The 26554-nt window shown below is 47.3% G+C and overlaps 2 protein-coding genes across 6 annotated transcripts in view; one reads left to right on the forward strand and one right to left on the reverse strand.

Annotated features, from left to right (window-relative positions):
* Positions 1 to 4723: 4723 nt before the first annotated feature.
* On the reverse strand, positions 4724 to 7351 carry LOC118965362 (extensin-like). The gene is made up of 3 exons (XM_036984449.1): positions 7346 to 7351; positions 6803 to 7000; positions 4724 to 6466 (listed from the first exon to the last, which is right to left on the reverse strand). The coding sequence occupies exons 1-3, from the start codon at positions 7349 to 7351 to the stop codon at positions 4724 to 4726; spliced, it is 1947 nt and encodes a 648-aa protein (XP_036840344.1).
* A 3080-nt stretch (positions 7352 to 10431) lies between these two features.
* Positions 10432 to 26554, forward strand: part of LOC110529019 (transketolase) — a 30703-nt gene continuing 14580 nt past the window's right edge. The window contains exons 1-8 of one of the 5 annotated variants that reach the window (XM_036984000.1): positions 10432 to 10760; positions 13012 to 13129; positions 13657 to 13770; positions 15682 to 15785; positions 16643 to 16834; positions 17038 to 17156; positions 17699 to 17895; positions 24721 to 24885. In XM_036984000.1, coding sequence (XP_036839895.1) covers positions 10654 to 10760; positions 13012 to 13129; positions 13657 to 13770; positions 15682 to 15785; positions 16643 to 16834; positions 17038 to 17156; positions 17699 to 17895; positions 24721 to 24885 — 1116 coding nt within the window. In that variant the 5' untranslated portion in view covers positions 10432 to 10653. Of the gene's footprint in view, positions 10761 to 13011; positions 13130 to 13656; positions 13771 to 15672; positions 15786 to 16642; positions 16835 to 17037; positions 17157 to 17698; positions 17896 to 24720; positions 24886 to 26554 lie in introns of all 5 variants that reach the window. The other 4 variants (XM_036984001.1, XM_036983999.1, XM_036984002.1 and 1 more) reach the window with 4 other exon arrangements.

Here is a 26554-nt window from a genome sequence, read left to right on the forward strand (position 1 = left end):
TTCTTTGGTATCGTGTTTTCATTTAATCCCATTCAGAAGTGTGTGTTTGTGCAGCTGGAAGTGTGCAGTGTCTGTGTTTAATATATATATATATATATATATATATATATATATATATATATATATATATATATATATATATATATATATATATATATATATATATGTGTGTGTGTGTGTGTGTGTGTGTGTGTGTGTGTGTGTGTGTGTGTGTGTGTGTGTGTGTGTGTGTGTGTATCACAGGAGGCTGGTGGCACATTAATTGGAGAGGACGGGCTCATGGTAATGACTAAAGCGGAATTAGTGGAATGGTATTAAATACATCAAACACATGGTTTCAATGTGTTTGATGCCATTCCATTTACTCCGTTCCAGACAATATTATGAGTCGTCCTCCACTTAGTAGCCTCCGTGGGTGTGTATATGTTGCTTGTGCTCTTGTGCATGTCTAATTGTACTGTACACTGGTTCATGTGTGAACATACAGCTATAGTTTATACTGTAGATTACACTGTAAACCTTCCTATGCTTGTTTGTGTGTGTATTACACCATGGTAATAGACTGTGTGGATGCAATTAGTATAGAGTGATTTTATGTATTCATATATGAGGTGTTTGTTTCACAGTCTGGTACATTAATACTACTGCCCAGTTTCTCTACTACTTGTTATTATATCTATGTGCACTGATGTAATAATCAGTTTGTTAGTCCATGCGTGTGTGTGTATTTATGTGCACGTGTGTGGGTGTGCGTCTACGTTTTATGTGTGTTTGTGTGTGCGTGTTTGTGTAAGCAGAGGAAGGGAGCTGCTTGAAGGAGAGCAGTAGTGATGGAGCCTGAAAGCCCTGCAGCGCAGCTGTTCTCCCAATGCATCGTCAACTTCACCACTGAGCCTACAACACTCTGCTCTGCCAGCCCTAACCCCCACTCTCCTCTTATCTCACGCTCGCCATGCATCTCTCTCTCTCTCTCTCTCTCTTCATTGTTATCTCACTTGTGCTCCTCTTTGCTCTGCCTCTCCTCCAATGAATATATCACCTTATTTAGCTAAATCCAGATTTATACGGGTCTATCTTTTCCTCCATCTACAAAGTCGTTTTGGAATAGTCCCCCTGTTTCTCTTCTCCGGTATAATTAATCCTTCCCTTCACATGCCTCTTTCTTGTTGAATTTCATTTTCTTTATTTTCTTTCTTCATCTTTATATTAGCTATTTTCTCCTCTTTTCTCTGACTCTCCATTCCTGTCTTTTTCCTTCTCGCCAATTAACTACCCCCCATTCTCTCTCCATCCACCACCCCCTTAGTGATGACTGGTTAATAGAGTTGTGAGCCCTGTGAGTGAATGAGTGAGTGACTGCCTGTCGGCCTGACTGAGTGACTGCTCTGTTGATTACTCAATCAAGTCCTCTGCTCTTGTCATGCTCTGTTAGGGGGCGGGGCCAATGAGTGACGGACAGCCGTCAGAGAGGAGTGTAAGCAATGTGTCGCTGTGGTGACTGCCCAACGATTTAGGGAAATGGAGTGATAAGAGCAGAGTGGAAGAGGCTTAGGCCTGGAGGAGGAGCTGGCATTAAACCACTGCGTTGCTTTGGCTGTATGCTTGGGGTCATTGTCCTGTTGGAATGTAAATCTTTGCCCCAGCCTAAGGTCGTTTGCTCTCTTAAGCAGGTTCTCATCAAGGATTTGCCTGTATTTGGCTCCATTCATTGTTCCCTCTATCCATACCAGTCTCCAGTCCATGCCGCTGAAAAGCATCCCCATAGCATGATGCTGCCACCACTATGCTTCACAGTAGGGATGGGACCAGACAGTTGATGAGCTGTGCCTGGTTTTCGCAATACATACAGTAGTGCATGCATTCAGGCAAAATAGTTACATTTTTGTCTCATCAGACCACATAATATATTGCTTTATGCTCTCAGAGTCGTTCGCATGCCTTTTTGCAAACTCCAGGCATGCTATCATGTGCTTTTTTCTTAGGAGTGGCCTCTGGATGGCCGCTCTCCCATAAAGCCCTGATTAGTGAAGTGATGTAGAGACCTTTGTCCTTCTGGCAGGTTCTCCCATCTCAGCCAAGGAACTTTGTAATTCTGTCAGAGTGGTCATTGGGTTCTTGGTCACCTCCCTGACCAAGGTCCTTCTCGCCCTGGTTGTTCAGTTTAGTCAGATGGCCAGCTCTAGGCAGAGTCTGGGTAGTTCTATATTTCTTCCATTTCCCAATGATGGAGACCACTGTGCTCTTGGAAACTTTCAACACTCTAGAAATTGTTTCATAACCTTCTCCAGAAATATGCCTCATCACAATTTTATCTCAGAGATCTACGGACAGATCTGTGGACTTCATGATATGGTTTCTGCTCTGCCATGCACTGCCAACAGTGGGACCTTAAACCATGTGTAAACAATTTCATTTGGCACAGGTGGACTCCAATCAGGTTGTAGTAACATCTCAAGGATAACAAAAGGACGTTGGATGCACCTGAGCTCAATATAAAGTGCCATAGCAAAGGGCTGTGAATACTTACAGTACCAGTCAAACGTTTGGACACACCTACTCATTCCAGGGTTTTTTCTTTGTTTTTACTATTTTCTACATTGTAGAATAATAGTGAAGACATCAAAACTATGAAATAACACATATGGAATCATGTAGTAAATAAAAAAGTGTTAAACAAATCAAAAAATATTTTATATTTGAGATTCTTCAAAGTAGCCACCCTTTGCCTTGATGACAGCTTTGCCCACTCTTGGCATTCTCTCGACCAAATTCATGAGGTAGTCACATGGAATGAATTTCAATTAACACATGTGCCTTGTTAAAAGTTCATTTGTGGAATTTCTTTACTTCTTAATGCATTTGAGCCAATCAGTTGTGTTGTGACAAGGTAGGAGTGGTATACATAAGATAGCCCTATTTGGTAAAATACCAAGTCCATATTATGGCAAGAACAGAAAAATTTCAAGAACTTTGATAGTTTCTTCAAGTGCTGTCGCAAAAACCATCAAGCTCTATGATGAAACTGGCTCTCATGAGGACCGTCACAGGAAAGGAAGACCTGGAGATACCTCTGCTGCAGAGGATAATTCATTAGAGTTACCAGCCTCAGAAATTGCAGCCCAAATAAATGCTTCACAGAGTTTAAGTAACAGACACATCTCAACATCAACTTTTCAGATGAGACCGGGTGAATCAGGAATCATGGTCGAATTGCTGCAAAGGACACCAATAATAAGAAGAGACTTGCTTGGGCCAAGAACCACGAGCAATGGATATTAGACCAGTGAGAATTTGTCCTTTTGGTCTGATGAGATTTTTGGTTCCAACCGCCGTGTCTTTGTGAGACGCAGAATCAGTGATCTTGGATGATCTCCGCAGGTGCGGTTCCCACTGTGAAGCATGGAGAAAGAGGTGTGATGGTGTAGGGGTGCTTTGCTGGTGACACTGTCTGTGATTTATTTAGAATACAAGGCAGACTGAACCAGCATTGCTACCACAGCATTCTGCAGTGATATTCCATCCCATCTGGTTTGGGCTTAGTGGGACTATCATTTATTTTTCAACAGGACAATGACCCAGCACACCTCCAGGCTGTGTAAGGGCTATTTGACCAAGAAGGAGAGTGAAGGAGTTCTGCATTAGATGACCTGGCCTCCACAATCACTCAACCTCAACCCAATTGAGATGATTTGGGATGAGTTGGACCGCAGAGTGAAGGAAAAGCAGTCAACAAGTGCTCAGCATATGTGGGAACTCATTCAAGACTGTTGGAAAAACATTCCAGGTGAAGCTGGTTGAGAGAATGCCAAGAGTGTGCAAAGCTGTCATCAAGGCAAAGGGTGGCTACTTTGAGGAATCTTGTTTGGTTGCTCCATGATTCCATATGTGTTACTTCATAGTTTTGATGTCTTCACTATTATTCTACAATGTAGAAAATAGTAAGAATAAAGAAAAACTCTTGAATAAGTAGGTGTGCCCAAACTTTTGACTGGTACTTGCTGTAAATTAGATATTTCTGAAACATGTCTAAAAACATATTTTCACTTTGTCATTATGAGGTATTGTGTGTAGATGGGTGAGATTATTATAAAAATCCATTTTGAGTTCAGACTGTAACACAACAAAATGTGGAATAAGTCAAGGAGTATGAATACTTTCTGAAGGTACTGCATGAATAAAATAATATTCATAGGTTCATTAATGTATGTGTGTGTGTGTGTGTGTGTGTGTGTGTGTTTATTCTTACTTATTTTGTTCTGATCCAGAACCCATTAACCAGAAGAGCCCAGCAGTACACTTGTTAGGTGCTATTCCAGGGCCTAGTTGTTTTTCTCCTCTGTGTTATATTAAGGCATTGTTTTAAAAGTGGTTCTCCAGCTTCTCTTTTTCTGCCAGAGTGAGTAAAAATAGAAACTTTCATGCTCTCTCAATGTACTTTCCCTCCAGGAAGTGCACATCTGTGGGGTTATTGGATTGGCTGCCCTTTTGTCATGTGGCGCCCCCGTTCTCAGGCTCCCATTGGTTGGCACCTGTGGGTCTCTTTGAAGGAAAGCCTTTCTGACGGGACTCAGGAGCCCAGAGGAGTTGTTGTGGAAGTGGTAAAGAAGGACAGTGTTGGTGGGTGGGAGGCTGGAGCACGGTGGGGGTGGTGTTGGTGGGGGGTTGGAGATTGGCGGGCTGAAGCTGTGAGGGTGGAGAGTGGTGGGGGCTAAAGCAGTGAGGGTCATGAGGGCTGAAGCAGTGGGGGTGGTGGGGGCTGAAGCAGTGAGGGTGGTGAGGGCTGAAGCAGTGAGGGGGGAGAGTGGTGGGGGCTGAAGCAGTGAGGGGGAGAGTGGTGAGGGTTGAAGCAGTGAGGGTGGTGGGGGCTGAAGCAGTGAGGGTGGTGAGTGGTGGGGGCTGCAGCAGTGAGGGGGGAGAGTGATGAGGGCTGAAGCAGTGAGGGGGGAGAGTGGTGAGGGCTGAAGCAGTGAGGGGGGAGAGTGGTGAGGGCTGAAGCAGTGAAGGTGGAGGGTGGTGGGTGGTGGGGGCTGCAGCAGTGAGGGTGGTGAGGGCTGAAGCAGTGAGGGGGAGAGTGGTGGGTGCTGCAGCAGTGAGGGGGGTGAGTGGTGGGGGCTACAGCAGTGAGGGTGGTGGGGGCTGCAGCAGTGAGGGTGGTGAGTGGGGGCTGCGGCAGTGAGGGCGGTGAGTGGTGGGGGCTGCAGCAGTGAGGGTGGTGGGGGCTGCAGCAGTGAGGGTGGTGAGTGGTGGGGGCTGCAGCAGTGAGGGTGGTGATTGGTGAGGGCTGCAGCAGTGAGGGTAGTGGGGGCTGCAGCAGTGAGGGTGGTGAGTGGTGGGGGCTGCAGCAGTGAGGGGGGAGAGTGGTGAGGGCTGAAGCAGTGAGGGGGGAGAGTGGTGGGGGCTGAAGCAGTGAGGGTGGTGAGTGGTGGGGGCTGAAGCAGTGAGGGGGGAGAGTGGTGAGGGCTGAAGCAGTGAGGGGGGAGAGTGGTGGGGGCTGAAGCAGTGAGGGGGGAGAGTGGTGGGGGCTGAAGCAGTGAGGGTGGTGAGTGGTGGGGGCTGCAGCAGTGAGGATGGTGAGTGGTGGGGGCTGAAGCAGTGAGGGGGGAGAGTGGTGAGGGCTGAAGCAGTGAGGGGGGAGAGTGGTGGGGGCTGAAGCAGTGAGGGTGGTGAGTGGTGGGGGCTGAAGCAGTGAGGGTGGTGAGGGCTGAAGCAGTGAGGGGAGAGAGTGGTGGGGGCTGCAGCAGTGAGGGGGGAGAGTGGTGGGTGCTGCAGCAGTGAGGGTGGTGAGTGGTGGGGGCTGCAGCAGTGAGGGTGGTGAGTGGTGGGGCCTACAGCAGTGAGGGTGGTGAGTGGTGGGGCCTACAGCAGTGAGGGTGGTGAGTGGTGGGGACTGCAGCAGTGAGGGTGGTGATTGGTGGAGGCTGCAGCAGTGAGGGTGGTGCTTCGTGGGGGCTGCAGCAGTGAGGGTGGTGAGTGGGGGCTGCAGCAGTGAGGGTGGTGAATGGTGGTGGCTGCTGCAGTGAGGGTGGTGAGTGCTGGGGGCTGCAGAAGTCAGGGTGGTGTGTGGTGGGGGCTGCAGCAGTGAGGGTGGTGAGTGGTGGGGCCTACAGCAGTGAGGGTGGTGGGGGCTGCAGCAGTGAGGGTGGTGAATGGTGGGGGCTGCAGCAGTGAGGGTGGTGAGTGGTGGGGGCTGCAGCAGTGAGGGTGGTGATTGGTGAGGGCTGCAGCAGTGAGGGTGGTGAGTGGTGGAGGCTGCAGCAGTCAGGGTGGTGAGTGGTGGGGGCTGCAGCAGTGAGGGTGGTGAGTGGTGGGGGCTGCAGCAGTGAGGGTGGTGATTGGTGAGGGCTGCAGCAGTGAGGGTGGTGATTGGTGGAGGCTGCAGCAGTGAGGGTGGTGAGTGGTGGGGGCTGCAGCAGTCAGGGTGGTGAGTGGTGGGGGCTGCAGCAGTGAGGGTGGTGAGTGCTGGGGGCTGCAGAAGTCAGGGTGGTGAGTGGTGGGGCTGCAGCAGTGAGGGTGGTGAGTGCTGGGGGCTGCAGCAGCGATGGTGCAGGGTGGTGGTGGTGTGTGCGTTTATGTGTGTGTGTATACGTGTGTGTGTGCCTGCATTCATTCGTTAATTAATTTTTGTCTGTGTGTGTGTGTGTCTGTGTGTGTGTGTGTGTGTGTGTGTGTGTGTGTGTGTGTGTGTGTGTGTGTGTGTGTGTGTGTGTGTGTGTGTGTGTGTGTGTGTGTGTGTGTGTGTGTGTGTAGGGAGATATCCCTGTGGCTCTGAGGTGGCAGAGGGCTGGGGATATAGGGTGATGACATCACTGCTGGCTGCAGAGGGCAGGGGATGCAGGGTGATGACATCACAGCTGGCTGCAGAGGGCAGGGGATGCAGGGTGATGACATCACTGCTGGCTGCAGAGGGCAGGGACGCAGGGTGATGACAGCTGGGACCTGGAGCAGTGCTGAGCCGGGATCTGGACACTGCAGGGACAGAGAGAGTCAGGCTCCAGTGATCCTAGTGACAGAAGAGGAAACACAGGTACATATAGTATATAACAGGAGCACAGCCATAACAACCTGCTCATTGATCAACCGCAGGCCCTTTTCTTTCCTAATAGAAAAGTAGGATCAAGTCTTATGCTTACTCAGCACAATTGTATGTGGTGCTCAAATTGCAAACTGACTTGTGCCTTTGCACTGTCACACCCTTGTGATTCAAGCCCCAGTTTAAAACACAGACAACACTGTCTACCTAATCATCGATCCATTTCTGTTCTTCCTGATGAAACGTAAACCAAACATATCGACACAGAGTACTGTATATAAATCCATTACCATCTATACGCAGCCATACACCTACTTTCATGTGGTAGGTTCATACTCTAGGGACTGGTTTCCCAGACACAATGGAGAATCTCCATTGAAAATACTTTTTAGTCCAGGACTAGTGTTTAATCTGGGTCTGAGGAAACCGGCTCTAGGAGTCTCTGTAGCACACAGCAGACTCTTATGGGGAGACAGTGGCCTCTGGTGGTTAACATTACGCACTGTGTGTGTGTGTGTGTGTGTGTGTGTGTGTGTGTGTGTGTGTGTGTGTGTGTGTGTGTGTGTGTGTGTGTGTGTGTGTGTGTGTGTGTGTGAGTTTATTTGTGTAAACAGAATGTTTATACACATGCATTTATACTATTATGTTTGTTTGTAAACTGATGCTTTACATTATCTCTGGATTGATAGAATAGGTTTGTAATTATTCACCAACATTTTTGAAAGGATCTTCGACACATCTATTTTTGGATTACCCCTCATCCCTGTTGCTCAGTGGTCTGTTCTGGACTATACCATGAAGCAGACTCCAGATGGAGTCAACTCTAATCTTTGTGTGCAGTTGCTTCAGTCCGCCATTAGCTCTGATGCATTTGACACACACACACGTTGTTACACACGGCACGGCACGCACAAAGATAATTATGTGAAGACATACACAGAGATACGCACACACACACATACACCGACAAAATCTGCACACATACACTTACTTTGACACACAAGCACACTATATTTTGCACATACATTTTTTATGGTTCATTGAAGTCATTGCACCTCACGTGTTGTCATATTGGTGTTGGTTTCGGCCCTAGCATTACATCGCTGATTCAAATAATCAAAGCTGGATGATGAGTTGGTTATTTGAATCATCTGTGTAAAACAAAACGTGCATCCAGGGGGTCTCGGGGATCGAGTTTGGGAAACCCTGACTGATTTAGAGAAAGAAGCACACAGCTGCAGAGTGGACGTTGCCCGTCAAAAACAGGTCAGGTGTACTTGTACAGCCTGTCCACCAGGTGGAGGTATAACCCACCACGTACATCACCTGTCGACAGCTGGGGATTGTACACAGCCTCGCAATCCCGACCTTACCAGCAATGGAACTACAATATTACCGCATATATAGAAAATTAGGGAATCAAAACTTATAGTAGCCTTTCAAAATATATAATAAATCAACCAATAGCTCAATGTAATTGTAATTCATATTAGTTCATATGCAATAGGAGATCAGAAATGATCGATGTTACACTGAGAAAAGCAATAGTTCTAATAACTTTGTATAAGAAATTATCCTTTCTTCTTTCCATTTACAGTTGAGCAAATACATTGCACACCTATTGCATTTACTTGTTTTAAACAAGTTTGAAAAGCTATCGATTTGACTGTATGGAAGAGAATATGTCCTAATTAGATCAATTGAAAATAATGAGGCAAAGATTGTCTAACAGCGGGACCCTGTTACTACTCCATGACTTTTGCTCTGACTACAAACACACAGGATAGTCTGATGGAGAGGGTTAGTGGTTGGGGTAGCACTGCGCAAAATATTTAGTAATCAGTTCATCGAGGTTATACTGCATGGATGTGTTGGGGAAAATAATACACTGTCCTATGTTATAGACAGAAGAGTGCTACATGGCAGACCAATCCGGATCTCATCTCGTCATGTCCAGCCCACTCATTATCTCAGCAAATCATGGCTAGCAGAAAGGTTGCTGACTTTTTCAATGGCTAAACCAACTAGGCTCATAATTTAACAATTCTATTCATATGTACAGATGGCAAACACATTTGTTATTAAGGCACATGAAATTTCACATAAACCAGAAGGCATTTCTGCCCCAATACTAATTTAGATTTTTTTTTAAAGTTTTCATTCAAAAGGCTCTCCTGTGAAGTGGGGATGCGTGATATATGCCTAGTTTTATATATGATATATGCCTAGTTTCTTGTGGTCCCCACAAGGATAGTAAAACAAGTGTGTGTGTGTGTGTGTGTGGATGACACCAGGCCAGTGCTCAGTGATGTGTGTGAAGTGTGACAGGAGAAATAAAGCAATTCTCTCTCACTCTCTTTCATACTCTTTCTTTCTTTCTCTCTCTCGCTCACTCTCTTTCTCTCTCTCTCAAACAAATTAAACCTTGGCGTGCCACTTAAATTATTTAACTTTCTCTCTATAGCGTAGCCTACCTCTCTCACGTTTTTCCTCTCTGTTACTCTCTCTACACACATAGACACATACATCTTTATCTCTGTGACATGAAGCACTCAAAACAAAGGCACCATCGACGAGGCGCACACTGAGATTGACAGGAACAAAGGACAAGACTCACATATCTCAAGTCTGGTAATGAGTTTAGACACTGAAGCCTAAGACATTTGTGGGCAGATGGTTCAACTGTGGGCAACCCCCCCCTTTCAGACACACAACCCTCCTTCTAACACACACCCCTAACACAACCCTCCTAACACACACCCCTAACACAACCCTCCTAACACACACCCCTAGCACAACCCTCCTTCTAACACACACCCCTAACACAACCCTCCTTCTAACACACACCCCTAACACAACCCTCCTTCTAACACACACCCCTAACACAACCCTCCTTCTAACACACACCCCTAAAACAACCCTCCTTCTAACACACACCCCTAACACAACCCTCCTAACACACACCCCTAACACAACCCTCCTAACACACACCCCTAGCACAACCCTCCTTCTAACACACACCCCTAACACAACCCTCCTTCTAACACACACCCCTAACACAACCCTCCTTCTAACACACACCCCTAGCACAACCCTCCTTCTAACACACACCCCTAACACAACCCTCCTTCTAACACACACCCCTAACACAACCCTCCTTCTAACACACACCCCTAACACAACCCTCCTTCTAACACACACCCCTAACACAACCCTCCTTCTAACACACACCCCTAAAACAACCCTCCTTCTAACACACACCCCTAACACAACCCTCCTTCTAACACACACCCCTAACACAACCATCCTTCTAACACACACCCTTAACACAACCCTTCCTTGCATACTCATGCATGCACCCTGTCCTCTTTCTCCTCCTTCTTCTCTGTGTGTGTGTGTGTGTGTGTGTGTGTGTGTGTGTGTGTGTGTGTGTGTGTGTGTGTGTACTCTCACTAGGGATAAATCCTGCCTCTCCTCCTTTCTATCCCTCTTCTCTTTGCCACTCACACACACGAGCAGGGCTCCCGCTGCCAAACCTCACTCACATACAAATACACACACAGCCCAGCCTCTGTGCAGTCTAGTCCACATTGGTTATTTTGGTGCTTTGACATTTTGCATTCATGGAGGACTACCACAAACCCGACCAGCAGACAGTGCAGGCGCTCAGGAACATCGCCAACCGCCTCCGAATCAACTGCATCAAGGCTACCACCGCAACGGGCAGCGGGTAAGACCCACACACACACACACACACACACACACACACACACACACACACACACACACACACACACACACACACACACACACACACACACACACACACACACACACACACACACACAAACACACACACACACACACACAGATAACACAGTCGTAAATCTAGGGAAGAGTGTATAAAGACTCATTCATACACACAGGTGCACACATAAACACATGAAAACGTAATAGCACGCACACACAAAACACACACAGTCTCGTTTTGCTAACCTTGTGGGGACACACATTTGATTCCCATTCAAATTCCTATTTCCCCTAACCCTAACCTTAACTCCAAAACCTAACCTTAACACTAAACCTAACCTATAATCCTTAACCCTAATTCGAATCCGAACACTAATTCTAACCCCCCCTAGAAATAGCATTTTCCTTGTGGGGACTTGCAAAATGTACCCAGTTGGTCAAATTTGTCCTTGTTTACTATACTAGTGGGGACTTCTGGGTAAACAGGTCCACACACACACGTGAAATGCAAAGTGAAGCGCATGTTCTCTCTGTTGTTTGAGCTATGGAGAACGAATGGATGAAACAGAAACAGGATGTATGATATGAGTCATTCGAGGAGATAGTTCTGACACTTAATCTGCTTAATATCTTTAAATTGCAGAAAACTGTGTTCTTATACACATTATTTATTTATGTCTATTGAACAGGATTGATTTTATGGCCATTGTGGCTCAATTATTTTGAAATGTTCTATAGTGAACAAAATCGGGAAATGATATTGCGTCTTCATCTGTCTAACCGTGCGAGTAAGTGATGGAGGAGCGCCTCGGTGTTTGTTAGCACAGGACAATGCGCATGGTGATGAACCTGTCTGGGATGTTGTTCAGTATTCATAATAAATAGTCAGCAATTTATGTTATTGTGTGAACACCCACTTGAAGTGCATTATTATAGCTAAATAAATAAACATCCTGTGTGCGAACAAGTGGACAAAACGGAATTTAATTTAGATTTTTGTGGGGGAAATCACAAATCTATTTGAGTAAGCTATCAATCACTATATATTGCACATAAACAAACTACCGCATACATTCATTCCATCGTGGCTCCATCCTTCGACCGTAGCCTATCCACGAATAGCCCAAGAGCGCACACAGCCTAGACAATATAAGCAACAGCCATGCAGTTGATGATTGAGAGAAAACCCCTCTACGCATTTCGTTCCCAGGGAAAGTCAAGTGTGTTTTTTTGGTTGGGCTTGGCTACTTGCCAGCATTCCTGAGTTTTGTTGAGTTTTTAGAGCATCTGGTCGGTACTTTTAGTTTTACGCAGTTCTTTACACATTCTTTAAAGAGCATCTATTCCTTCAACAGAAGATGTTTAGATTATGCCTCAGTGGTTATGTTAAGTATTTCGCTGGCTGGAGATGGAAGGTAACCGTTATAGGCCCGGTGATAAATGTAACTTCAAATGGCGCCCTCTGACTGATCGTCTGACTCCGTGAAGCCAAAATGGTCCCCATCTCTCCCCAGACTCCGGTTAGTCTCATCGTAGCAGGGATAGGTCTGTGTTGTGACCGTGACCTGAACTGGCACTTTGCAAGGGGCGGGTTTACCCCTCTGATGTTGACGTCACTGTAATTGGGATAAAGAGAGAGCAGGCTGCTGAGGGGAGAACGGCTCATACTAATGGCCGGAACAGAGGAAATGGAATGCCATCATGATGTATTTGATACCATTGCACTGTTAATGCTCCAGTCATTACCACCAGCCCCTACTCCTTAATTAAGGTGCCACCAAACCTCCTGTGAGAGAGAGCCAATAGGGCATCTCGGTTTGAGCATGGCCCCCTCATTAGTATTTTGGATAGACTAGTACACTCTAAATAGTGTTACCCATCCTTCCCCAATGTGCCCTAAGATTTCATTGGCAAGCTCAGACTTTAGACTGTGCCACTTCGAATCCAGTTGCAGGCTCTGTGTCAATTCTGAATGTTTATGAGTTTGTAAAGTGGTCTGTCTGTTCTTAGTGTGTGTGTGTGTGTGTGTGTGTGTGTGTGTGTGTGTGTGTGAGTGAGTGAGTGAGTGAGTGAGTGAGTGAGTGAGTGAGTGAGAGAATCAGAGAGAGAGAGAATCAGAGAGAGAGAATCAGAGAGAGAGAGAGAATCAGAGATAGAAACAGTCTGTGTCCAACTTGTTGTAACCTGTCTGTAACCTTCCTCCCTGCTCCTATTTACCCCTGGTCTCCCAGACACCCTACATCATGCTGCAGCGTGGCAGAAATCATGTCTGTCCTGTTCTTCAACACAATGAAGTACCGCACAGAGGACCCCAAGAATATCAACAACGATCGCTTCATCCTCTCTAAGGTGAGACACCGTAGATGAACAAAGTTCTATTGAATTTGTATTGAATTAAAGTTTGACATTTTATTTAATTGATTTGACCACCAGCCACTGTTTTGGTTGGATAAAAGACATATGTATGATTATAGACATATGTATGATTATGGTCAACATCTGCTTCTTTATGGCTGTATTGTGGCTTGTATGTATGATTATGGTCAACATCTGCTTCTTTATGGCTGTATTGTGGCTTGTAATAGATTTTTCATACATATTACAGTTGGTCTGCAATTGTCATAGGCATATGTATGATTATAGACATATGTATGATTATAGACATATGAATGATTATAGACATATGTATGATTATAGACATATGTATGATTATAGACATATGTATGATTATAGACATATGTATGAGTATTTGCCTGGCAATCAGCCACAGTGTATTTTACTCTTCCTGGTTATACAGTTATATTGTGGTTGTGGTATAGGTGTTGTTATAGTATCATATACTAGTACTACAGTAAGATGTCTGTTCCTCTCCTCAGGGTCATGCCGCCCCAGCCCTGTACTCCATGTGGACAGAGACTGGCTTCCTGAAGGAGAGTGAGCTGTTCTCTCTGTGCCAGGTGGAGTCCAACCTGGAGGGACACCCCATACCTGTAAGTGACAACTACTACACATCACCTTTAATAGCTTAGCACTAAATTATGTTTTTTCTCTGTTTTGTATCATATTGTACAACAGCTGTTGAAACTAACATTGTAAAAGTGCCCACAAAAATTATCAGTGTTATTTCCTGATAGTTTCTGGTTGCCAGCTTGCCATGGTGACATCAACATGAGGTAAATTGGTTAATAGACCAATAACAAAGCGTGTTACAAACCTCTCTGCCAATAACAGGTAGTTTTCAGTTTTCCCCTCCCCACTCAGACCACTCCTAGAGAGTCCTAGCAAATTATTTTTTGAGAAATAGTTTTTTGATAAAAAGCTATTTTTAACCATTAAATGTAAATATATTACAGTACGTTACTTAATTGTTACAAATAAATGTTATTATATTGATATAAAACATCTGCATTGGGCATTTAATAACCTAAGAGTTAGCCTACACCTCAACTTCAATAGCCTAAGAGTTAGCCTACACCTCACCTTCAATAGCCTAAGAGTTAGCCTACACCTCACCTTCAATAGCCTAAGAGTTAGCCTACACCTCACCTTCAATAGCCTAAGTGTTAACCTACACCTCACTTTCAATAGTCTAAGAGTTAGCCTACACCTCACCTTCAATAGCCTAAGAGTTAGCCTACACCTCACCTTCAATAGCCTAAGAGTTAGCCTACACCTCACCTTCAATAGCCTAAGAGTTAGCCTACACCTCACCTTCAATAGCCTAAGAGTTAGCCTACACCTCAACTTCAATAGCCTAAGAGTTAGCCTACACCTCACCTTCAATAGCCTAAGAGTTAGCCTACACCTCACCTTCAATAGCCTAAGAGTTAGCCTACACCTCACCTTCAATAGCCTAAGAGTTAGCCTACACCTCACCTTCAATAGCCTAAGAGTTAGCCTACACCTCACCTTCAATAGCCTAAGAGTTAGCCTACACCTCAACTTCAATAGCCTAAGAGTTAGCCTACACCTCACCTTCAATAGCCTAAGAGTTAGCCTACACCTCACCTTCAATAGCCTAAGAGTTAGCCTACACCTCACCTTCAATTGCTTAAGAGTTAGCCTACACCTCACCTTCAATAGCCCAAGAGTTAGCCTACACCTCACCTTCAATAGCCTAAGAGTTAGCCTACACCTCACTTTCAATAGTCTAAGAGTTAGCCTACACCTCACCTTCAATTGCTTAAGAGTTAGCCTACACCTCACCTTCAATAGCCTAAGAGTTAGCCTACACCTCAACTTCAATAGCCTAAGAGTTAGCCTACACCTCACTTTCAATAGTCTAAGAGTTAGCCTACACCTCACCTTCAATAGCCTAAGAGTTAGCCTACACCTCACCTTCAATAGCCTAACAGTTAGCCTACACCTCACCTTTAACAGCCTAACAGTTAGGTCATGTTCTCCTGCTCAGACATTGATGATCATGCCAGATCTTACAACGCCTGTATAGGTATTTAACGTATCAGATAATTATACCATATCATATCATATGTTACAGCAATGTGGTGCCCGACTGCACAGTCGATGATGTGGCACACAAGCATTGGTTGATGCATGCAAGGTCTGAGCAGGGGAACGCGACCTTAGACTACTCCTCACCTTTAATAGTCTAACAGTTAACCTACCCATCACCTTTAACAGCCTCAATTAGGACCAGACATATATGACCACACAACAGCTCTAAAACTGGGTCATATTCCGAAGGACACACAGTAGCAAAAGGTTTTGCAACTGTAAACAACAATCTGTGTTCTTATTGGACAAGTTCAGGTAGTGCCTCACTAAACTTGTCCAATAACTTGTAACTTATAATAATAATACATCAACGTTTTCCACCTACTGAACACATACCTGCTCTCTATGGTGATAGTAACAGTCCTGTTCCTGTGTATGTGTTGGAGTTTCAGAAGCAGCAGTTTGTGGATGTGGCTACTGGCTCTCTGGGCCAGGGCCTGGGTGTGGCCTGTGGGATGGCCTACACTGGGAAGTACTTTGACAAGTCCAGGTAAGAGTTCACACACATGCACGCACTGAATTCTAAAGTGTTAAGCGTGGACTCTAGTTCATATTGTGGTATTTTAGAGGTCTTTAGAGCAGTGATCCCCGACCCTGGTCCTCCAGTACCAACAGAACACAGGTTAGTTATAGCCCTGGACAAACACACCTCATGCAACTCATTGAGGGCTTGATGATTAGATGACAAGTTGAATCAGGTGTGCTTCTCCAGGGCTACAATACACATGTACTGTTGGGGTACTCAATGAGCAGTGTTGGGAAACACTGCTTTAGAGCATAGTGAGGTTTTTGAAGGTTCTCCATGTGTACAGTGGCTGCCTGCTCTGCTATCCCAATTGTTCTGCTCTAATTACGACAGCCCTGGCAGACACAACTCTGTTCTTTTTTACCATCCAGAAAGATTCTGTCTCAGGATCCGATTGGATCAGGTTTACATTAGTATTCATCACTCAGTCTATTGTTCAAAACCACACTCACAGTCCTCAATCTAATTAAGGTTTGGGTTCAGGTTTTGTCTCGGAATGTGGATCTCCGATATGCAGAATGCTGATATTGCCAACGTCCAAAATGTGCCCTAGATAGATTTGTACTGGAGAAGGATGTTGTGTGGACAGTGGTTAAAACTCATAACATAAGCAGATTATCAAACCATTGAATAAAAGATGAGTGTTTGTTCTGTTCAAAGGTGCCTGTGTGGCTAGAAGCCTCAGTGGAGATATGAGGGAACAGAGTAGGTGTAGGTGTGATAGAATGAGAGAGGTGTAAAGGTTACCATCCAGCCCCCTAGTCACACACACACACACACACACACCCCTGTCTCACCCCCCATCCCTTTCTCTTCCCCAGCTACCGTGTGTTCTGTCTGATGGGGGATGGGGAGCTGTCTGAGGGGGCAGTGTGGGAGGCCATGTCTTTCGCCTCCTACTACCAGCTGGACAACCTGGTGGCCATCTTGGATATCAACCGTCTGGGCCAGACCGACCCAGCGCCCCTGCAGCACCACGTGGAGAAGTACCAGAAACGCTGTGAGGCCTTCGGGTGAGTGTGTGTGAAAGTGGGTTTACAGGGAGAGAGTGATCATCTTTGTGAATGTGCTGGGAGAACTAGTCTATGAATGTGTGAAGGCATATGTCAGCATTAGTGGGCATATGTGGAATGTATTGTTTATGTGTGTATGAGTAGAGAAAGTGTGTTCATGTGTTTCCATATGTGAAATGGGTTTTTGTGATGTGTTTCTACAGTTGGCATGCCATCATTGTGGATGGGCACAGTGTGGAGGAGCTGTGTAAGGCTCTGAGCCAGGCTCGCCACCAGCCCACTGCCATCATCGCCAAGACCACCAAGGGCAAGGGCATCCCAGGTACTCTCAGCCTCACATGGCTACTGGTTGCATTATATTACTCATACTAGGCCTCTATCTCAATGATGGGCTATGCTCTATCTCAGTGATGGGCTATGCTCTATCTCAGTGATGGGCTATGCTCTATCTCAGTGATGGGCTATGCTCTATCTCAGTGATGGGCTATGCTCTATCTCAGTGATTGGCTATGCTCTATCTCAGTGATTGGCTATGCTCTATCTCAGTGATGGGCTACCCTCTATCTCAGTGATGGGCTTCCCCAATCTCAGTGATGGGCTACCCTCTATTTCAGTGATTGGCTTCCCTCTATCTCAGTGATGGGCTTCCCTCTATCTCAGTATATGCACACACAAGTCACTACTGTATAATGTGTTGCGAAGGACCTTGAACTGACCATGTGACCTTGTTTCAGTACCAGTGTTTTTACTGGTCAGGTCACATGATCAGGAAAAACTCCTGGGCCTATGTATGCGTATACAATATAATGTTGAGTATACTGTGTGTATTTTGATGTTGTGTATTCTGCTGTCCACGTTTACCAGCTGTGGAGGATAAGATGGGCTGGCATGCCAAGCCCCTGCCCAAAGACATGGCTGAGGGAGTCGTGAAGGATCTGCAGGCGCGCATCATGAACAGCAGCAAGCGCCTGTACCCTGCCACGCCCATGGAGGACGCCCCGCCAGTCAGCCTGTGCAACATCCGCATGCCCAGCGCACCCGCCTACAAGCAGGGAGAGAAGGTAACACATAGAACACACACCTCACCACAGGAGGACAGGCTAGTGGTCCTCCCCTCAGCAGCCTCCATTGCACCTCACCATTTACAGTACATCTGGGATTGTGCTCTCATCCCAATGACAGAGGTGTCAACATTATTGACTGCACTGACACTTGGGACTCAGCCCATAGTCCCAAACAAGATATCATAAAATAAGCTGTCACAACTGTTATTTATTTATTTATTTTTCATTTCACCTTCATTTAACCAGGTAGGCTAGTTGAGAACAAGTTCTCATTTACAACTGCGACCTGGCCAAGATGAAGCATAGCAATTCAACACATACAACAACACAGAGTTACACATGGAATAAACAAAACATACAGTCAATAATACAGTAGAAAAAAAGTCTATATAAAGTGAGTGCAAATTACGTAAGATAAGGGAGTTAAGGCAATAAATAGGCCATGGTGGCGAAGTAACTACAATATAGCAATTAAACACTGGAATTGTTACGGTGCGTGAATGAGGACCCAAAAGCGAATCAACTTAAACAGAGCTTCTTTAATTACCAAACATAGGTAGGCTCAGATGGACCGGCAGATTCCGACAGGACAGGACAAGGTTACAGCAAACATGACGACAGTCTGGTTCAGGCATGAATGACACAAACAAACAAGAATCCGACAAGGACAGGAGCAGAAACAGAGAGAGATATAGGGACCTAATCAGAGGGAAAAAAGGGAACAGGTGGGGAACGAGGTGAATGGGTAGTTAGAGGAGACAAGGGACAGCTGGGGGAAAGCGGGGGAGAAAAGGTAACCTAACACGACCAGCAGAGGGAGACAGGGTGAAGGGAAAGGACAGAGACAAGACAACATGACAGTACATGACAGTACCCCCCCACTCACCGAGCGCCTCCTGGCGCACTCGAGGAGGAAACCTGGCGGCAACGGAGGAAATCATCAATCAGCGCACGGTCCAGCACGTCCCGAGAGGGAACCCAACTCCTCTCCTCAGGACCGTACCCCTCCCAGTCAACTAGGTACTGATGACCACGGCCCCGAGGACGCATGTCCAAGATTTTACGGACCCTGTAGATAGGTGCGCCCTCGACAAGGATGGGGGGGGGGGGGGGGAAGACGAGCGGGGGCGCGAAGAACGGGCTTAACACAGGAGACATGGAAGACCGGGTGGACGCGACGAAGATATCGCGGAAGAAGAAGTCGCACTGCGACAGGATTAATGACCTGAGAGATACGGAATGGACCAATGAACAGCGGGGTCAACTTGCGAGAAGCCGTCTTAAGGGGAAGGTTCTGAGTGGAGAGCCAAACTCTCTGACCGCGACAATATCTAGGGCTCTTAGTTCTACGCTTATTAGCAGCTCTCACAGTCTGCGCCCTATAACGGCAAAGTGCAGACCTGACCCTCTTCCAGGTGCGCTCGCAACGTTGGACAAAAGCCTGAGCGGAGGGGACGCTGGACTCGGCGAACTGAGATGAGAACAACGGAGGCTGGTACCCGAGGCTACTCTGAAAAGGAGATAGCCCGGTCGCAGACGAAGGAAGCGAGTTGTGGGCGTATTCTGCCCAGGGGAGCTGTTCTGACCAAGACGCAGGGTTGCGAAAAGAAAGACTGCGTAAGATGCGACCAATAGTCTGATTGGCCCGTTCTGCTTGACCGTTAGACTGGGGGTGAAAGCCGGAAGAGAGACTGACGGAAGCCCCAATCAAACGGCAAAACTCCCTCCAAAATTGAGACGTGAATTGCGGACCTCTGTCCGAAACGACGTCTGACGGAAGGCCATGAATTCTGAAAACATTCTCGATGATGATTTGTGCCGTCTCTTTAGCAGAAGGAAGCTTAGCAAGGGGAATGAAATGAGCCGCCTTAGAGAACCTATCGACAACCGTAAGAATAACAGTCTTCCCCGCTGACGAAGGCAGTCCGGTGACAAAATCTAAGGCGATGTGAGACCACGGTCGAGAGGGAATAGGAAGCGGCCTGAGACGGCCGGCAGGAGGAGAGTTACCGGACTTAGTCTGCGCGCAGACCGAACAAGCAGCCACGAAACGACGCGTGTCATGCTCCCGGGTGGGCCACCAGAAACGCTGGCGAATGGAAGCAAGCGTACCCCGAACGCCAGGGTGGCCGGCTAACTTGGCAGAGTGAGCCCACTGAAGAACGGCCAGACGAGTAGGAACGGGAACGAAAAGAAGGTTCCTAGGACAAGCGCGCGGCGACGGAGTTTGAGTGAGTGCTTGCTTTACCTGCCTCTCAATTCCCCAGACAGTCAACCCGACAACACGCCCCTCAGGGAGAATCCCCTCGGGGTCAGTGGAGGCTACTGAAGAACTGAAGAGACGAGACAAAGCATCAGGCTTGGTGTTCTTAGAGCCCGGACGATAAGAAATCACGAACTCGAAACGAGCGAAAAACAGCGCCCAACGCGCCTGACGCGCATTAAGTCGTTTGGCAGAACGGATGTACTCAAGGTTCCTATGGTCAGTCCAAACGACAAAAGGAACGGTCGCCCCCTCCAACCACTGTCGCCATTCGCCTAGGGCTAACCGGATGGCGAGCAGTTCGCGGTTACCCACATCATAGTTACGTTCCGACGGCGACAGGCGATGAGAAAAATACGCGCATGGGTGGACCTTGTCGTCAGAGAGGGAGCGCTGAGAAAGGATGGCTCCCACTCCCACCTCTGACGCGTCAACCTCGACAACGAACTGTCTAGAGACGTCAGGTGTAACAAGGATAGGAGTGGATGTAAAACGATTCTTGAGGAGATCAAAAGCTCCCTGGGCGGAAACGGACCACTTAAAGCACGTCTTGACAGAAGTAAGGGCTGTGAGAGGAGCTGCCACCTGACCGAAATTACGGATGAAACGACGATAGAAGTTCGCGAAGCCGAGAAAGCGCTGCAGCTCGACGCGTGACTTAGGGACGGGCCAATCAATGACAGCTTGGACCTTAGCGGGATCCATCTTAATGCCTTCAGCGGAAATAACAGAACCGAGAAATGTGACGGAGGAGGCATGAAAAGTGCACTTCTCAGCCTTCACAAAAAGACAATTCTCTAAAAGGCGCTGGAGGACACGTCGAACGTGCTGAACATGAATCTGGAGTGACGGTGAAAAAATCAGGATATCGTCAAGGTAAACGAAAACAAAGATGTTCAGCATGTCTCTCAGGACATCATTGACTAATGCCTGAAAGACAGCTGGAGCGTTAGCGAGGCCGAAAGGAAGAACCCGGTATTCAAAGTGCCCTAACGGAGTGTTAAACGCCGTCTTCCACTCGTCCCCCTCCCTGATGCGCACGAGATGGTAAGCGTTACGAAGGTCCAACTTAGTGAAAAACCTGGCTCCCTGCAGGATCTCGAAGGCTGAAGACATAAGAGGAAGCGGATAACGATTCTTAACTGTTATGTCATTCAGCCCTCGATAATCTATGCAGGGGCGCAGAGACCCGTCCTTCTTCTTGACAAAAAAAAACCCCGCTCCGGCGGGAGAGGAGGAGGGGACTATGGTACCGGCGTCAAGAGCTACAGACAAATAATCTTCGAGAGCCTTACGTTCGGGAGCCGACAGAGAGTATAGTCTACCCCGGGGGGGGGTGGTTCCCGGAAGGAGATCAATACTACAATCATACGACCGGTGTGGAGGAAGAGAGGTGGCCCTGGACCGACTGAACACCGTGCGCAGATCGTGATATTCCTCCGGCACCCCTGTCAAATCACCAGGCTCCTCCTGTGAAGAAGAGACAGAGGAAACAGGAGGGATAGCAGACATTAAACATTTCACATGACAAGAGACGTTCCAGGAGAGGATAGAATTACTAGACCAATTAATGGAAGGATTATGACAAACTAGCCAGGGATGGCCCAAAACAACAGGTGTAAAAGGTGAACGAAAAATTAAAAAAGAAATGGTTTCACTATGATTACCAGAAACAGTGAGGGTTAAAGGTAGCGTCTCACGCTGAATCCTGGGGAGAGGACTACCATCCAGGGCGAACAAGGCCGTGGGCTCCTTTAACTGTCTGAGAGGAATGTCATGTTCCCGAGCCCAGGTCTCGTCCATAAAACAGCCCTCCGCCCCAGAGTCTATTAAGGCACTGCAGGAAGCTGACGAACCGGTCCAGCGTAGATGGACCGACAAGGTAGTGCAGGATCTTGAAGGAGAGACAGGAGTAGTAGCGCTCACCAGTAGCCCTCCGCTTACTGACGAGCTCTGGCCTTTTACTGGACATGAAGTGACAAAATGACCAGCGGAACCGCAATAGAGACAGAGGCGGTTGGTGATTCTCCGTTCCCTCTCCTCAGTCGAGATGCGGATACCTCCCAGCTGCATGGGCTCAGCACCCGAGCCGGCAGAGGAAGATGGTAGTGATGCGGAGAGGGAGGCGACGGAGAGCGCGAGCTCCTTTCCACGAGCTCGGTGACGAAGATCAACCCGTCGCTCAATGCGAATAGCGAGTTCAATCAAGGAATCCACGCTGGAAGGAACCTCCCGGGAGAGAATCTCATCCTTTACCTCTGCGCGGAAACCCTCCAGAAGACGAGCGAGCAAGGCCGGCTCGTTCCAGCCACTGGAGACAGCAAGAGTGCGAAACTCAATAGAGTAGTCTGTTATGGATCGATTGCCTTGACATAGGGAAGACAGGGCCCTGGAAGCCTCCTCCCCAAAAACAGATCGATCAAAAACCCGTATCATCTCCTCCTTAAAGTCTTGATACTGGTTAGTACACTCAGCCCTTGCCTCCCAGATTGCCGTGCCCCACTCACGAGCCCGTCCAATAAGGAGAGATATGACGTAGGCGACACGAGCAGTGCTCCTGGAGTAAGTGTTGGGCTGGAGAGAAAACACAATATCACACTGGGTGAGGAACGAGCGGCATTCAGTGGGCTCCCCAGAGTAACACGGCGGGTTATTGATTCTGGGCTCCGGAGATTCGAAAGCCCTGGAAGTGGCCGGTGGATCGAGGCGGAGATGGTGAACCTGTTCTGTGAGGTTGGAGACTTGGGTGGCCAGGGTCTCAACGGCATGTCGAGCAGCAGACAATTCCTGCTTGTGTCTGCCTAGCATCGCTCCCTGGATCTCGACGGCTGAGTGGAGAGGATCCGAAGTCGCTGGGTCCATTCTTGGTCGGATTCTTCTGTTACGGTGCGTGAATGAGGACCCAAAAGCGAATCAACTTAAACAGAGCTTCTTTAATTACCAAACATAGGTAGGCTCAGATGGACCGGCAGATTCCGACAGGACAGGACAAGGTTACAGCAAACATGACGACAGTCTGGTTCAGGCATGAATGACACAAACAAACAAGAATCCGACAAGGACAGGAGCAGAAACAGAGAGAGATATAGGGACCTAATCAGAGGGAAAAAAGGGAACAGGTGGGGAACGAGGTGAATGGGTAGTTAGAGGAGACAAGGGACAGCTGGGGGAAAGCGGGGGAGAAAAGGTAACCTAACACGACCAGCAGAGGGAGACAGGGTGAAGGGAAAGGACAGAGACAAGACAACATGACAGTACATGACAGGAATGGTAGATGTGCAGAAGATTAATGTGCAAGTATAGATACTGGGGTGCAAAGGAGCAAGATGAATAAATAAAACGGATGGCACTGTGATAGACTGCATCCAGTTTGTTGAGTAGAGTGTTGGAGGCTATTTTATAGATGACATCACCGAAGTCGAGGATCGGTAGGATGGTCAGTTTTACAAGGGTATGTTTGGCAGAAGTGTTTTAGGGAGCGTTTGACAGTGATGAGGGGTGGTCGTTTGGTCGCAGACCCATTACGGATGCAGGCAATGAGGCAGTGATCACTGAGATCTTGATTGAAAACAGCAGAGGTGTATTTGGAGGGCGAGTTAGTTAGGATTACATCTATGAGGGTGCCCGTGTTTACGGATTTGGAGTTGTACCTGGTAGGTTCATTGATAATTTGTGTGAGATTGAGGGCATCAAGCTTGGATTGTAGGATGGCCGGGGTGTTAAGCATGTCCCAGTTTCGGTCACCTAGTAGCACGAGCTCAGAAGATAGATGGGGGGCAATCAATTCACATATGGTATCGAGGGCACAGCTGGGGGCAGAGGGAGATCTATAGCAAGTGGCAACAGTGAGAGACTTGTTTCTGGAAAGGTGAATTTTTAGAAGTAACAGCTCGAATTGTTTGGGTACAGACTTAGATAGTAAAACAGAACTCTGCAGGCTATCTTTGCAGTAGATTGCAACACCGCCCCCTTTGGCAGTTCTATCTTGGCGGAAAATGTTATAGTTAGCGATGGAAATTTCAAGGTTTATGGTGGTTTTCCTAAGCCAGGATTCAGACACGGCTAAGACATCTGAGAGCAGTGAGTTAAACAAACTTAGGGAGTAGGTTTCTAATGTTAACATGCATGAAACCAAGGCTTTTACCAAGGCTTTTACGGTTACAGAAGTCAACAAATGAGAGCACCTGGGGAGTGGGAGTGGAGCTAGGCACTGCAGGACCTGGATTAACCTCTACATCACCAGAGGAACAGAGGAGAAGTAGGATAAGGGTACAGCTAAATGCTATACGAACTGGCTGTCTAGCACGTTCGGAACAGAGAGTAAAAGGAGCAGGTTTCTGGGCACGATAGCATAGATTCAAGGCATAATGTACAGACAAAGGTAACTTTGAGTACTGTCAACTAGAAGGTCGTATAATGATGCATAAATAACAGGTAGACTTATTGGCTTATTGACTTGCTTTCTTATATTGCTTTCTTCTTATTGTTAATGACTGGTTGATTGATTGATAGATTAGTTGACTGGTTGATTAATTGATTGAATGGTTGTCTTTCTACAGGTTTCCACCAGGAAAGCCTATGGCATGGCCCTGGCTAAACTGGGTCGTTACAACGAGCGCGTAGTGGTCTTGGACGGAGACACCAACAACATCACCTACTCAGAGATCTTCAAGAACGAACATCCCAACCGCTTTGTGGAGTGTTACATCGCTCAACAGAACATGGTAGGAAATGAAACCCTCTTGAGTTGGTCCTGGTCACGGGTGATGTGGTCAGGGTCAGATGAAACCGATTGGAACTAAGTATGAACACTCTATAAACACAGACACTTTCTCTAAAGTGTCTTTCTCTAACTTTCTCTAACCTCACCAAGCTTTTAAAAGATGACCTGTCCTCCAAATAAATATTTTTGTAAAATATTAAATAAGAATCGTAGAAATGTACTCAGATTAAAATAAGAAACACAATTGCAGCAGCATTTTGTGGCTCAGTTTAGCTCTCCTCTCTCCTCTACTTACGTCTCTCTCTCTGATGCTTAACAGAATGCCCTGTCCCCAGACCTGGGTTCGAACAGAATGCCCTGTCCCCAGACCTGGGTTTGAACAGAATGCCCTGTCCCCAGACCTGGGTTTGAACAGCATGCCCTGTCCACAGACCTGGGTTTGAACAGAATGCCTTGTCCCCAGACCTGGGTTTGAACAGAATGCCCTGTCCCCAGACCTGGGTTTGAACAGAATGCCCTGTCCCCAGACCCGAGTTTGAACAGAATGCCCTGTCCCCAGACCTGGGTTTGAACAGAATGCCCTGTCCCCAGACCTGGGTTTGAACAGAATGCCCTGTCCCCAGACCCGAGTTTGAACAGAATGCCCTGTCCCCAGACCTGGGTTTGAACAGAATGCCCTGTCCCCAGACCTGGGTTTGAACAGAATGCCCTGTCCCTAGACCTGGGTTTGAACAGAATGCCCTGTCCCCAGACCTGGGTTTGAACAGAATGCCCTGTCCCCAGACCTGGGTTTGAACAGAATGCCCTGTCCCCAGACCTGGGTTTGAACAGAATGCCCTGTCCCCAGACCTGGGTTTGAACAGAATGCCCTGTCCCTAGACCTGGGTTTGAACAGAATGCCCTGTCCCCAGACCTGGGTTTGAACAGAATGCCCTGTCCCCAGACCTGGGTTTGAACAGAATGCCCTGTCCCCAGACCTGGGTTTGAACAGAATGCCCTGTCCCCAGACCTGGGTTTGAACAGAATGCCCTGTCCCCAGACCTGGGTTTGAACAGAATGCCCTGTCCCCAGACCCGAGTTTGAATATTATTTTAAATCTTTTAGATCCTTTGAGCATTTGCTCTAGCCTGGTCGAGATGGGAGATATGTGGGCTTTTTAGACTTCTCTTCACTGTCCTTTCTCATGAAATACACTTTTTTTAAGGTCTGATTGCCTGAATAAAAAAATGTTCTCTCTCTGTGTTACTGAGGCTGTTATGATGAATAATGCATGTAGGTCCATCCATCATGTAACACTGGGACTGTAAAGAGAGGCAGAGTGGCTGAGATGTGTGTCCATCAATAATGTAACACTGGGACTGTAGAAAGAGGCTGAGATGTGGGTCCATCCATAATGTAACACTGGGACTGTAGAAAGAGGCAGAGAGGCTGAGATGTGGGTCCATCCATAATGTAACACTGGGACTGTAGAGAGAGGCAGAGAGGCTGAGATGTGGGTCCATCCATAATGTAACACTGGGACTGTAGAGAGAGGCAAAGAGGCTGCGACATGACCTACTTACAGTATGCCATGCTCCCTCCCTCCCTCCCTCCCTCCCGCCATTCCTCCGATGCCTCGCCATGCTCCCTCCCTCCCTACACACATCTGGCTCTGCAGCCTCTCATACAGT

The sequence above is a fragment of the Oncorhynchus mykiss genome, chromosome 7, assembly GCF_013265735.2.
Source record: "Oncorhynchus mykiss isolate Arlee chromosome 7, USDA_OmykA_1.1, whole genome shotgun sequence".
Lineage (NCBI taxonomy): Eukaryota > Metazoa > Chordata > Actinopteri > Salmoniformes > Salmonidae > Oncorhynchus > Oncorhynchus mykiss.